General features: G+C 33.9%; 2 protein-coding genes across 2 annotated transcripts in view; both read left to right on the plus strand.

The window, feature by feature from the left end:
• On the plus strand, positions 402-4,377 carry LOC109352302 (5-formyltetrahydrofolate cyclo-ligase-like protein COG0212). Its single transcript, XM_019594224.1, has 6 exons — positions 402-843; positions 1,491-1,581; positions 2,923-3,149; positions 3,491-3,566; positions 3,752-3,877; positions 4,077-4,377. The coding sequence occupies exons 1-6, from the start codon at positions 445-447 to the stop codon at positions 4,229-4,231; spliced, it is 1,074 nt and encodes a 357-aa protein (XP_019449769.1). The 5' UTR covers positions 402-444; the 3' UTR covers positions 4,232-4,377.
• The window catches only part of LOC109352711, a 2,481-nt gene continuing 1,717 nt past the window's right edge, over positions 12,417-13,180 (plus strand). Inside the window, exon 1 of the mRNA XM_019594890.1 lies at positions 12,417-13,023. Coding sequence (XP_019450435.1) covers positions 12,455-13,023 — 569 coding nt within the window. The 5' untranslated portion in view covers positions 12,417-12,454. The remainder of the gene's footprint in view (positions 13,024-13,180) is intronic.

Consider the following 13,180-nt stretch of genomic DNA (forward strand, 5'->3'; position numbering starts at 1 on the left):
ACTAGTCCTATTTGATTGTAAATTGTATCTCCGAAAATCCTTTATCTCCAAGCTTGCTCAACCTAGACATTGTAATTGAAAGTCTTGACTACTTATTGATAGGATTAGTGTAGTACTCGAACACCATTTTAATTGTTTACACTAGTATTTTTACCTGTTCACACTAGTATTCTTACCTGTTCACACTAGTATTCTTAATTGTCAAACCAATTACATAAATATCTTCTGATTTGATTTTCCACATAAACTCATGTATACAAAACATTATTAAAAAATATCCCACTTACTCTATGAATGTACCCAGAAAAATATTAGTCGGTAGGAAAAAAAATTCTGAAAAACAAATCTATAATATTACATGGGAAAATGACAACGCATTTTTCAACTTTTATATATCCCAAATAATCTAATCATAATTTAGAAACCCGACATCCTCGTAAATCAATGGATTCATGTGCACTCCGTTTATCATATCCGTTCATACTGAGTAACAAGAACAACATCAACACTCTCTCTCTCTTGAACACAACGTTCAACCATAACTCTCTCTCCTCAAATTCACGCCGCTGGTTCAAGCTGGGATCCATCAGAAGCAGCAATACCCACAACAAGGTCAAGGATTTTGACGAAGCTGCTTTTGAGGCCCAGAGAATCGCCCTAGACGCTGAAGCTCGTGAAGCCATGGCAGAAGCTTCCAATGAAGAAGATGACCCAAAAGCTTGGAAATGGGTAATCAGAAAGAGAATATGGAAGGCAATGGAAGCTCACAATTTTGCTCAGAACCCACGACCCGTTCATCACCGGATTCCCAATTTCGTTGGGGCTTCTAGTGCAGCTGAAAAGGTAATAACACACTTTTAACCAAATTATAAGACTAATTCATCTTCTTGATTTTTTTAAAGATGCTATGGAATTACACTTTTATGCTCCCGAGCCTCCTTGAAAAAGTTCACAATTTTAGTGCTTCTTATTAATGAACATATGGCAAATAAGAAAAAAAAACAATAATTGTTGTGTAGAAATGTGGATTGAATTCTAATAGTTACCACGAAAAGCTTTAAAATTGTGCACCACAGCAAGTAGTTTGCAAAAAGTGAAGTTTGGATGAACTCGTTGTGATGATAGTGAATTTGCAATGAAGTAATTTACTGGACACTTTTGTCTTACAAGTGGTTTTTCTCAATTGTCCAAGTAGATTCAATTTTATGAAGTTATTTTGATCACTTAAATACCCATGATCGAGCTTCTATGAACAAGTTATTTCTTGTTCACACCACCAAATTTAGTTATCAACAAACGACACGTGTTTAAAAAACTTGAAACTCAGTTTTGACACTTTAAACTAGTTTGATACATATCACAAGTCCTTCCAATTAAATGATGATTTTTTATCTGTCTGAGCAGGAATGATTTGATTGGGGTAGGAGTTGGAGATGTGAGTGTTTCTTAGACTTCGGGTAGAGTTGTAAAATATGGGTTTTCTTTTGCAGATGAGGGGGCTAGATGTGTTTCGAGTTGCACAATGTGTGAAGGTTAATCCAGATTCTCCTCAAAAACAAGTCAGGTTTCTCACTCTCTCAGGTCAGATACTTTATCTGGAGTTTCTGTGTGGTATTGGGTACAGAGGGGAATATTATTTATGAACATGTTTGATTGGTGCCTTGTTGAATTTGTTGCTAAATTTCAGTGTGAGATATATAATAGTAAGAGTGCTGAAAATAGCAAAAGAGTAGAAATGATTTTAAAAAAAATAGAGTAATGCTATCATTCAAACTAATTCACATCTCTTTCTCAATGTTGGTGGCTTCGCTTAAAATTGTCATGTTAAACTCAGATGTTATGCAGTTCTGCAAGATTGTGACTAGTAGAGTTGTCTAAGTAGCAGCAATATTCTAGTTGGGAATAAAGAGTAAATATTGTTTGACAGTTAAGTAGTGCAAGTTGCACAAAATTAGATACATGATCCCGAATGCATGACACCTAAGTGATTCCATGAAGCTTAGGTGTGTTGCTTTGAGTTTTTCCTTATAAAAAAAAGTTAAAATCATAATATTTTGTCTTAGTGTTTAATATGTAGGTATAGATTAAATGGTAAAGTACTTTATGAGAGATCCTGGTGCCTTTTGCTACAGTTTTTGTTTGTAGGTTAATTCTATGTTCACATGCACATTTCGTATTACATTATGTCAATAAGATACTTTGGAGACAGTGTATTTTGCTCTAACTGGTTGTGGATTCAATAACGATATTCGTGTTGCTCTGCTTGTATTCTCTCCCTATCATCATCAAATTAGTCAACACTCAGAAGTCAGGAATATTTATTAGCAATGGTTTCGAGAATCATCACCATGTGGATGGCATGGTGCGTCTAATCCATTTGTTCTTAGGACATGTAAGACCTTGGGGCATTTAAGGTATCTGTTACTTAATAGATGAATGCTGAACATATGGTTCTGCAGAAACATGGAACTGGTTTGTTTGATGACAAATACCTAATGACTTATTCATGACCTACCAAGGGGCTATTGGTCTGCTACTGAACCCGTGGGTTTGGCAACAATGTCTTTTAAGAATAATCTATCTGTTCCTTTATTGCTCCTTGTTTATTCATCTCTGGGTAGTGTTAGATTTTATTTTGTTAAGTTCAGTGTGCCATATTTGTAGTTGATTGGTCTTATTAATTTGACAAATGAAAGTGAGACTAGCCTTTTGTTGTCCCATTATAATCTAACTGAATATGATGCTAACCATTAAGAAACTTCAACTAACAGAAATAGATGATGTGTTCAATTTAATAAAACTAAAATGAGACGGTATCAGAGTTTGATAATTTAATTACTTCAAGGCTTGTGGCTCCTTTTTTTCTTCTCCTTCTCCTTCATGTTCTTTTAGTTGTATCTTCAATATTCAGTACATGTGCAGATGGAAAGAAGTTGTTAACTCCCCAGCCACGGCTTAGGACAGGGTTTTTCTCTGTACTGGAATCCAATATGTTAACTTTGGATACCATCAAGGAAGCCTGCACTTCTGTCGGGGTTGCCAAGCATGGCCGACCAATTGGGTTAGACGAAAAGATAAAGGTAGATCTTATTGTCATTGGATCAGTTGCTGTAAACCCAAAGACAGGTGCACGATTGGGGAAGGGAGAGGTACACCATAGATCATGTCTTTTAATTGTCATATTTAGTCTACTATTCATTTGGCAATGGGTCAGGTCCAGGGTTAAAAGTTTGCTCTAACATGCTATTTGTTCAGACATGATAATTTTCCCATCTAATGAGTTGATAGCTCACAGGGAAACCAATGATGGTGTAGTTGCAACTAGAAAGGCCTCATTTATTTTCAAAGAATTTTCCTTTCCTGTTTTGGACTGACATTTCATACAAAAATATATGTATAGAATAGTTCGTGTAGCTAATGTGTGACCTTTAAATATAGAAATGGACTTTGAATTTGTATGCTCCTTCAACTAAGAAAGATTGAAGTGCAGGGATTTGCAGAACTTGAATATGGTATGCTGCGGTACATGGGAGCTATCGATGATTCAACACCAGTTGCCACCTCTGGTAATTTTGGTTCCTGCCAATTTCCCATGCCTCAGTTATTACTTTGCAGTTTGGGGGGGGGGTAATTTCATTTTGATGCAATTTCTTCCGCAGTCATATTTGCTACATATTTATTTATTTTCACAGTAAAATTTTACAAATTTTCTTTTATGGTATGTGACATAATATGAGAAGTACCCTTGCAGTGCATGATTGTCAATTGGTAGATGATATTCCAGTTGAAAAGCTGTTAATCCATGATGTACCAGTGGATATCATTTGTACTCCAACCCAGGTCATTTTCACACAAACATCTATTCCGAAGCCTCAAGGTTGGTGAAACAATGCTTTTACTATCTGACATTGCATATTTACCAAACATTGAGTAGGAATTAAATCTCTATTGTTTGTAAATCATTGAGATGCCATTATAAATATGTTCCGGCATTCGACCTGGAATTATGTAGTTTCTCTATCTGATGTCATAAGTTATGATGTTTGTTCAAAGACTAAGTAACATCTTTACTGCAGGAATTTATTGGGATAAATTGTCTCCTGAGAAGCTTGGACAAATCCGAATATTAAGAGAGCTTAAGAATAGGATTGAACAAGAGACTGGACAGAAACTTCCAACTGGTCCATCAGAAAAACTACCCCCTACTGCTCGAAGAGGTAGAAAGAGTTAACTCAGTAAATTTGAGTTTTGATGGATTTATGTATATATTACTATTAGAAATGTTTAACAGGTTATAGCCTTATAGGTTCTATACTAAAAGTATTTAATTACTTATTTTAACTTTTTTCATGTGTATGTTGAATTGGTGAGGGATAACATAAAGCTTCTAATTAACCAGATGTTTTAAGTTCCAGTCCACAAGAATCAATTATGGAGGATACATGTGGTTTAGACCAACAAATAAACCAAACCACTTTACAAACACCAAACGAAACCATAACTTAAGGGTTCATAATATTAAAGAATGTAAACATGGATTATGTATCGAAGAGTCATGCTAGTTTTTGGATATGGGGACTGGTGGCAATCCAAGTATGGTGAAGGTTTTTCACATTGCTTTTTTCTTACTTCTCCTTTTTCCGTTGTTGAACTAATCCGCATGGTAAACATACACTTCGATAAAAAGAAGTAATAAGAAAACAGAGTAATGTAAAAAGCATTCACCTCTAAGTATACAACAATTCCGAACACCCATCCTCTAATTACTAATTAGAGTCCATATTGAAATGATTAGCTCAAATCATGAAATGCCATGCTAAAATCTAACTTGAATTTTTTTGAAAATGGTTTCCAAATGATAAAATTAGAAAGCTTATAAAAAATAATAAAATTAGAAAAGTCATGTTTTAATTATAAAGTGTTCAAAATATTTCCAAAGATTAAGAATACGAGAAATCATGTTATAATCAATTGCATATTGTTATATATATATATGTGTGAAAATACATGTACTGTAATAATTCCTTACACCGTTAATAGTTATCTCATTTATATTTAGAGTGATTATCTATTTACATCCCTCATCTTTTTCGTGGTTACCAATTTAGTCCCTGAAACTTTTTAATTGATATTTTAGTCCCCTACAAATTCAACGTTGAGTAACATTAGTCTTTCCGTCAAATGGGCACCGTTAAATGTCATAGAATTGTTGCCGTGTTAATTGTTGACGTGGACCATGGTGGATGGTCCTACATGTACTATTAATTTTTTCCGGCTCAAAATGATGTTGTTTTTGTAAAATTGTTATTTTTAAATAAAATATTTTTATACTAAACGACGTCGTGTTGCATTGACAAAAACGATGCCATTTCGATCGATCTTCTACCTTCCTTCATTCGTCTTCACTAGTACATCTCCTCATTTCATTTAATATTCTTCACCCTTCAACCAAACCCAGAGCATACGAAATCGACTTTTCTTCACCATAATCGCACTTTACTTTGTTCACCCTTCAAAGTGTAAAGCGTTTATTGTTGGTTTGTGGCTATGATTGTAAAGAGAAGCGAAGGTGCAATTTCGAGTTATGTGGTCCTTATGTTTTTTCTTTTTGCTTCATGTGGTCCCAATCTGTTTTTTAATTTATTTGTAGTTTAATATTTGTATATTCGGTTGCGTTAGGGTTCATCTGTAGTTTAATATTTGTTTATTATGTTCACATTCATGCAAATGTCTAAATATATTGTTTTGGTTTATCACCATGGGTCGGTTTGCCATGGACAGTGATGACAACATCCAATTCATTGGTCAAAAAATTGAGAGAATGACCCATTTGGATGTGGATTTGGTAAACTTAATGGATTTGAAGGCATTATTTGTTTAGTGTGGTTATCACGATTTACAGGCAATATATTGACAAAATCCTCAAGATCCATATTTGGAGAGTGGATTAATGGCATTGGAGAAGGATAAAGATATCAATGAAATGGTGGTTGCAACATTGAAGACCAATAAGGTGGATGACATTGGTGATTATGAGATGCATGTGTACTTTGAACATGCTGTGTTGAATGAGGAAGACACAGAATTTGTCTCTCAACTTGAAGATGGTAATGATTCGGAAATGTATTCAATGCATGAAGGAAGTTGCGATGATACACCAGAACCTTCTGAACTTGTTGCCAAAGCTTCTGAACCTTCAACTGAACCCGCAACTCAACCTTATGAACCTTCAACTAAACCCGCAACTCAACATTCTAAACCTTCAACTGAACCTGCAACTCAACATTCTGAACATTTAAGTCAACCTTCTAAACCTTTAAGTCAACCTTCTGAACCTTTAAGTCAACCATGTGAACCTTTTAGTCAACCTTCTGAACCTGTAACTGAATTTAATCAACCTGCTGCTGATCGTGTAGCTAAATTTACACCATATTTTGCACCTGTAAATGAAGATGATTACCTTGTTCATGAAGATATCAGCAACAATAGAATGAAAAGGAAGTTAGGCCTGAAGAAAAGGAAGTCAACACAAAAGAAAAGGAATTTAGTACCAAAGAAAAGGAAATCAGCACCAAAGAAAAATAAGTCAGCACAAAAAAAAAAAAGGAAGTCAGCACTAAAAAAAAAGAAGTCAGCACCAAAGAAAAGGAATGTTACCCCTGAACCTGAGGTGAATGATCCTATACATGAAGTTCTTGAAACTGAAGCTGAACCTGAAGGTGTTGAACATGAACCTCAACAACCTACAGCTTCATTTGAGGATTAGGGATATTCATCTAATAGTGAATATATGCATACCCATGTTTCCACTAATGATGAAGAGAATGTAGGGAATGCATGTAGTAAGCACCCCATGTTCAATGAAAACAATGGATTTGGACATGTACATTTAGATATTGGAATGGAGTTGGCAAATCTCAAGGTTTTTAAAGATGCTTTGAAAGACTACAATATTTTCTTGGGCAGACAAATTAAATGGAAGAAGAATGATATGATGAGTGCAAGGGTTGTTTGTGCAAATCCAGATAGTAGGTTTAACATTTATCAACTAAAAACCTTCAACCCAGAGCATACTTGTTGCAGGACCTTCCGAAATAAGACTGCTAGTAGGGATTGGGTTGCCAAAAATCTAGAGGCAAGGTTGGTGACACAACCTGATTTAAGGAGGACACAAGCAATTAATTTGATGAAAGAGAACAACATGGTTCACTTAGAGAAGAAAAGGTGAGCAAAGCCCTAAAAAAAGCAAGAGAAGCAATAGAAGGTTCATAGAAAAATTAGTATGGTCAGTTGTGGGATTATTTAGAGGAAACTCATAAAACCAATACTGGATTAACTAATATAATGGAAGTGCTGCCAATTCCTAAATCACCACAAATGTTTAACAGACTGTTTATATGCATAAATGCTTGTAGAGAAGGTTTCAAGAATGGGTGTAGACCTATGATTGGCCTTGATGGATGTTTTTTGAAGGATATTATGAAGGGAAACTTATGTCTGATGTTGGACAAGATGTAAATAACCAGTTTTATGTTATTGCATATGTTGTGGTTGATTCAGGAACCAAGGATAATTGAAAATGGTTTCTATGACTATTGGATCAAGCTCTAGGTATGGCTGGAACTTTGTGTCAGATAAAGAACAAGGCTTGGAATCTGCAATAGTTGAGGTTATGCCAAGTGCACATCACAGAAACTGTGTGCTGCACATCTGAAAAAATTTCATCAAATATTTTAAGGATAAGGAGCTAAGAGGTGTTGTCTGGGAATTAGCTAAATGCAGAATAGTTGGTGAAGTTAACACTCAGATGGCAAAATTGAAGGACAAGCATTAAATGGCAGTGTTATATCTAAACAATGTTTAGCCTAGCTCATAGGTGAAGGCATTTTATAACCACTGGTCAAAAGTGGACAACATTACTAACAACGTGTGTGAAGTATGGAATGCAAAGATTGTTGAGTATAAAGATAAAACAATTTTAACTATGTTAGAAGAGTTGAGATGTTACATCATGAGGAGAATGAGACAACACAAGCTAGCCATGAGGAATTGGAAAGGCAAGTTGCTACCTGTCCAACAAAGAAGATTGGAGAAAATCAAAGTGGAAAATTGTAAATGGACTCCAACATGGACTGGAGATATTGAGAATCAAACATATGAGGTAAAACATTGGTCAACCAAGTTGGGGTAAGTTTGACAAACCAAACTTGCACTTGTCAAAAATGGCAACTCCTTGTGAACATGTTGTGGCAGCAATTACTTTCAATAATGATACCCCTGAAGACTATGTACACAATTGGCTAACTATGGATGTTTTTAATGTAACATACTCATATGTCATTAGCTCAATTAGTAGTGATGAATTTTGGGTTAGCACAAATCAGAATCCCAAGCCTATTCCACCAAACCTGAAAAGGCCAATTGGTAGGCCTAAGAAACATAGAAAGAGAAAGTTAAATTCAGAATCTGCACATGATTGTTCAATAAAATTACAAAGGTCATGGAAGACAACTTGTCCAAAATGCAATGAACAAGGACATTATGGTAAAACTTGAAAGGGTCCAAGTATGCCAAGAAAGAAGAGTAAGAAACATGAAATAGGGGTCCCTGAAAACATGCAAAAGCCTGAATTACTTGAAACTCAAGTAAACTACACTACCATCTGCTGTGTATACTGTTATTTATATTGTTATCCATAATCTATGCTAAATTTATGTACACTAGTTTTAGGAGAGTCAGGTTGGTTCATCCAGAACTACAGCTGAAATTCCAAATTATGTGAGATACCCAGCAATGTTGGTAAGAACATATTCTTGGACATTTAAATTACATTATCATTTTCTCAGGCTAAATTAGTATGTATATACATTTTGTTTCAGTTTGAGGATGACAACACAATGGAGTCACCTCAAGTCCAACCATCAGCTAATCCAACCTCAAGTATATTGGAACCACCTCAATCCATCCAAGAGCATCAAATCCAAGCTCAAGTGAAACCAAGAAAACAACCTTCAAGGTTCAAGCCACCAAGAACTAATTCAAGAATGCTAAAAAGAGATGATGGAGAGTTTTTAGTCATGTAGTGTTTTGATGATTTTTTTTGTAATGCACTTGTTGACAGGATGCTAAGTGTGTTTTTATAGTGATGTAGTGTTTTGATGTTTTTTTGTAATGCACTTGTTGACAGGATGACAATATGCACTTGTTATTAGGATGCTAAGTATTTTGTAATGCTAAGAAGGGACTATTACATTGCAACAGAGCCATTTTGTGTTGCTATTTTGTATTGCATTCACTATAAAATGTATCAGAGCCATAATGCAGTAAAATACTAACAGATAACATACTTGATCATTTCATCAATAATACAAAACTTACATAACTTCCATAAATCATAACTTCATTTCATTGATAATACATAACTTACAAAAGGGAACAATAATTTCATTACATAATAGAAACATAACCAAAACATACATAACTTCATTCCATTGATACTACAACTACTACACATTTGAAAATACAAATCATAAAACCACTAACAACAGATAACAGGATAAACACAGCTGCTACAACTACAACTTTTCTGCACCATATGACATGTTCTTTCATGATCATTTGAATTTCTTTAAGATTAGTTTGCAAATCATCCATATCTATAGCATGTCAATCCCATTTTCTTCCTTCATGGCTTGATTTCTTTCCCAATCTTCAACCCACATAAAAAACTTCACACAATAATTGTTTCCTTCCTGTAGAAGAATTGAAAATGTTTCAGACCTGGAAAATAACAAAAATCATAACTTCACATAAAATGGACAATAAAAACAAAAACAGTGTGAACCTTGAAATCTAGACATTCATAGAACTGTTTCTTTGGGTTCTTCATAGTCTTTGATGTGTATATAGAAGCAAGCCTACTGCAATGGCGCAATGGAGGACAAAATCTTCTATCTACAGAGCTCACATCGCCGTAACTTGTTTGAGACATGCACCTCGAGTTCACATCACCATAGTTTTTCATGTCATATGCAACAAGATAATAAAATTAGCTTATTAGGGTTTATGCTGTAAGAAATTGCGGCAATTTGGGTTTCTAATCGACCCTCAACGTTTTAAGGAAGAAGATGGAGTAAAACGGTGTCGTTTTGCTCCTTAATATTTTTTCGGAATTATTCTATGCAAAACAATGTCGTTTTGCTTAATGTATTAAAAACATTACAAAATGACATCGTTCAGTATTAAAAAAATTAGTTAAATATTAATTTATTTAAAAATAATAATTTTATAAAAACGACGACGTTTTGAGTCAAAAAATTTTAAAAATTTAACGGGTGGCTAACATGGCAAGTTGTACACATAGGACCATCCACCAGGGTCCACGTCAATAGTTAACGTGTCACGCCAGTAACTCTGTGACATTTAATGGTACCCACATGACGGAAGGACTAACGTGACTCGACGTTGAATTTGTAGGAGACTATAATATCACTTAAAAAATTTCAAGGACTAAATTGGTAACTACAAAAAAAGAGGAGGGACGCTAAATAGGTAATCACTGTTATATTTAATAATCAAATCAATTTATCATTAAACATTAATATATGATATAAAACTTTACACTGATATTATTGAATAGATGCTTAATTTTTAATTCATTAGAAACTTCAATTAACTCATGTTCTGTCTAATTTCTATTAGCAAGCGATCTTAATTGGTTAAGGGTGGAGCCACGTCTTTTTTATAAGAGCACAAGGTATACCTATAATTCAAAGCCGTGAACTAATCATAAGGTTGAGTGCGTTTGTTTAGGATTTTTATATCAACAAAAGTGCTTTTATTTTGAAACAAACTGCTTGTTTGGTTAGGACTTTGGATTTTGAAAATTCCATTCTTACATAAACATTTAAGCTGGGAGAATCCAAATTTTTTATGCTTCTGACAAATTTGTTTGTAACAAGGAGGAGATGAAAGCTACAATCAGTTATGAAAATGTAACTAAACATAAAATGTTTTTTGATTTTACCTAAATTCTGTTTATCATGAACATTTATGGAGAATTCTTTTTTGCATGCCTAAATAAGTGGGCAAGTTGATGTTGCTGACAAATGTGTTTGGTCCTTTTACATTTTTAATGTCGTTGACAAAATTTCGTAGCTGATTTAGTGGGTATTAACTAAGTTGATACTTAACTACATCCAAAGTAGAGGTGCAATTATCTTTGCATAGTTGTAGTATTAAATAGAGGTGATAGATATGTGCTTCATAATCATATTAGTAGAATACCCATCACGTGATAATATATTTTGCATAAATGTATTTAAACAATGCAATGTAGTTTATTAATTAAAAAATTATTAATAATTACCTTATGATAGATGATATTTATGTATTTGATTGATAAAGTAGAGTTGTTGATGAATAATATGACATAAAACCTGTTATATGAAATAAATAATAAATGGTTAAAAAGAAAAAATTTAGAATACAAAAATAAGCTGTAAAATAAGAGATTTTGGAAAACTTCTTTATAAATAACATTTATTGTTGACTTTAGTGGTTGTCTATAATTATCATGAATCAATATCTTCAATCCGTTTTTGCTTTAAACTCTTGATGTAGCTATGTATAATTGATCATGACTGAACATTTGTCTAGGTAGATATAAGCTCTCACTTTCTAATGATTGACCTTGAAATTTATTAAATGTCATAACATATGAAATGATTATAGGGAATTGTCTTATAATAAGCTTAAAAAGTTTTAGAGATTGGGATGTGGACATTCATATGCAAGATATATATATATATTATATGTCCAACGTTTATACTTGATATGATCTTTGCTTCAACTACATGATCTACCATTTTAGTGACCATCATTATTGTATTATTACATAATCCTTTTGACTAGTCTAAATTCCTTAATAATATTATTGGAATTCCAACTTTCAATTTGATCTTATAATTAAGAAGACCAGAGGTTGTACGTCTATTCTTTTGTATGTACGGATGTTTTTTTCTTTTTATTAACTTCAACTATAACATTTTATGGTGTAAAAATGATTTTCATTTGGAGTTCAAGAGGTAGAAAGGTCTTCAAGTCTTTTTCATTTGATGGAAAATCATTCTCACGTGTTTGAGACAAATTCTAAAAACCCATTCCTTAAATTCTTTTTATCTCACCAAATTCTATTTTTTTCTAAGGCGCAGGGATCCTATGCCAGTTTAGGCAAATAAGAATTTATTAAATCAATCTAAGTTAATTGTGAGCTTCAAGTTAAAAGTTCCTATTATTCATCTTTGACCATATCACAATCCAAAAATGCACATCCATTTTGAGGTTACTAATTATGGAAACTAACTAGTATATAAATAAGCTAAGGAACCTGTCTTAAATTCACCATCTCTCAACAATATATGTTCAACAACAACAAAAAAAGAACAAAAGAAAAATGGCTCGCCTGGCATGTTGTTTGGTCTTGATCTCTTTGTGCTTATGCCTTGTTCTTGAGCCTGCTTTTGCAGCCAAGAAAGGACACAAGACCCTTAAGGTCAAATCCACCAAGCACATTGCCCCAGCAAGTGCACCTTTTCCTTCTGCTATTCAAACAGAACAAGCTTTGATCCAACAACTATGCCAGGATACAAGGAAATCCAAATTGTGCCGCAAAATTGTTCAAGGTGAAAGGGTAGCTTTAGAACCAGTCGCTGAGGCCAAGATTGCCATTGATATTGCCACATCCATGGCATCAAGGGTTGGTGCATACATGTCAACCCAACTTAAAACAAACCGTGTTAAGATTCTTTCAAGAGGGTTTGTGAAAGTTTGCAAGTTCAATTATGACAATGCAATTGTTGACTTGAACCTTTCATACATTAACTTTGAATCCAACACCAAGAAAGCCATTGAGAGTCTCAAACAAGCTGAGATTAAGATTGGATTCTGTGTTAATTCTTTGAAATCAGCAAGTAAAAATGCTGAAATTCCACCAGTTCATGAAGCCAACAAAGTGATTCAGAGTTTGATAAAGGCAGCAGAATCTGTTGCTAAGAAACAAACACACTAAGCAACATATAGCCAGTATGTGTGTCCATTTTGCCTTTTATTTGAGAGATGTGGAACATGTTTTTGTTTCTCTTTTTCTGAATTTTGGTTACAGAAACAAGTTCTTTTTTTT

Source organism: Lupinus angustifolius, chromosome LG07 (assembly GCF_001865875.1).
Source record: "Lupinus angustifolius cultivar Tanjil chromosome LG07, LupAngTanjil_v1.0, whole genome shotgun sequence".
NCBI classification, from domain to species: domain Eukaryota; kingdom Viridiplantae; phylum Streptophyta; class Magnoliopsida; order Fabales; family Fabaceae; genus Lupinus; species Lupinus angustifolius.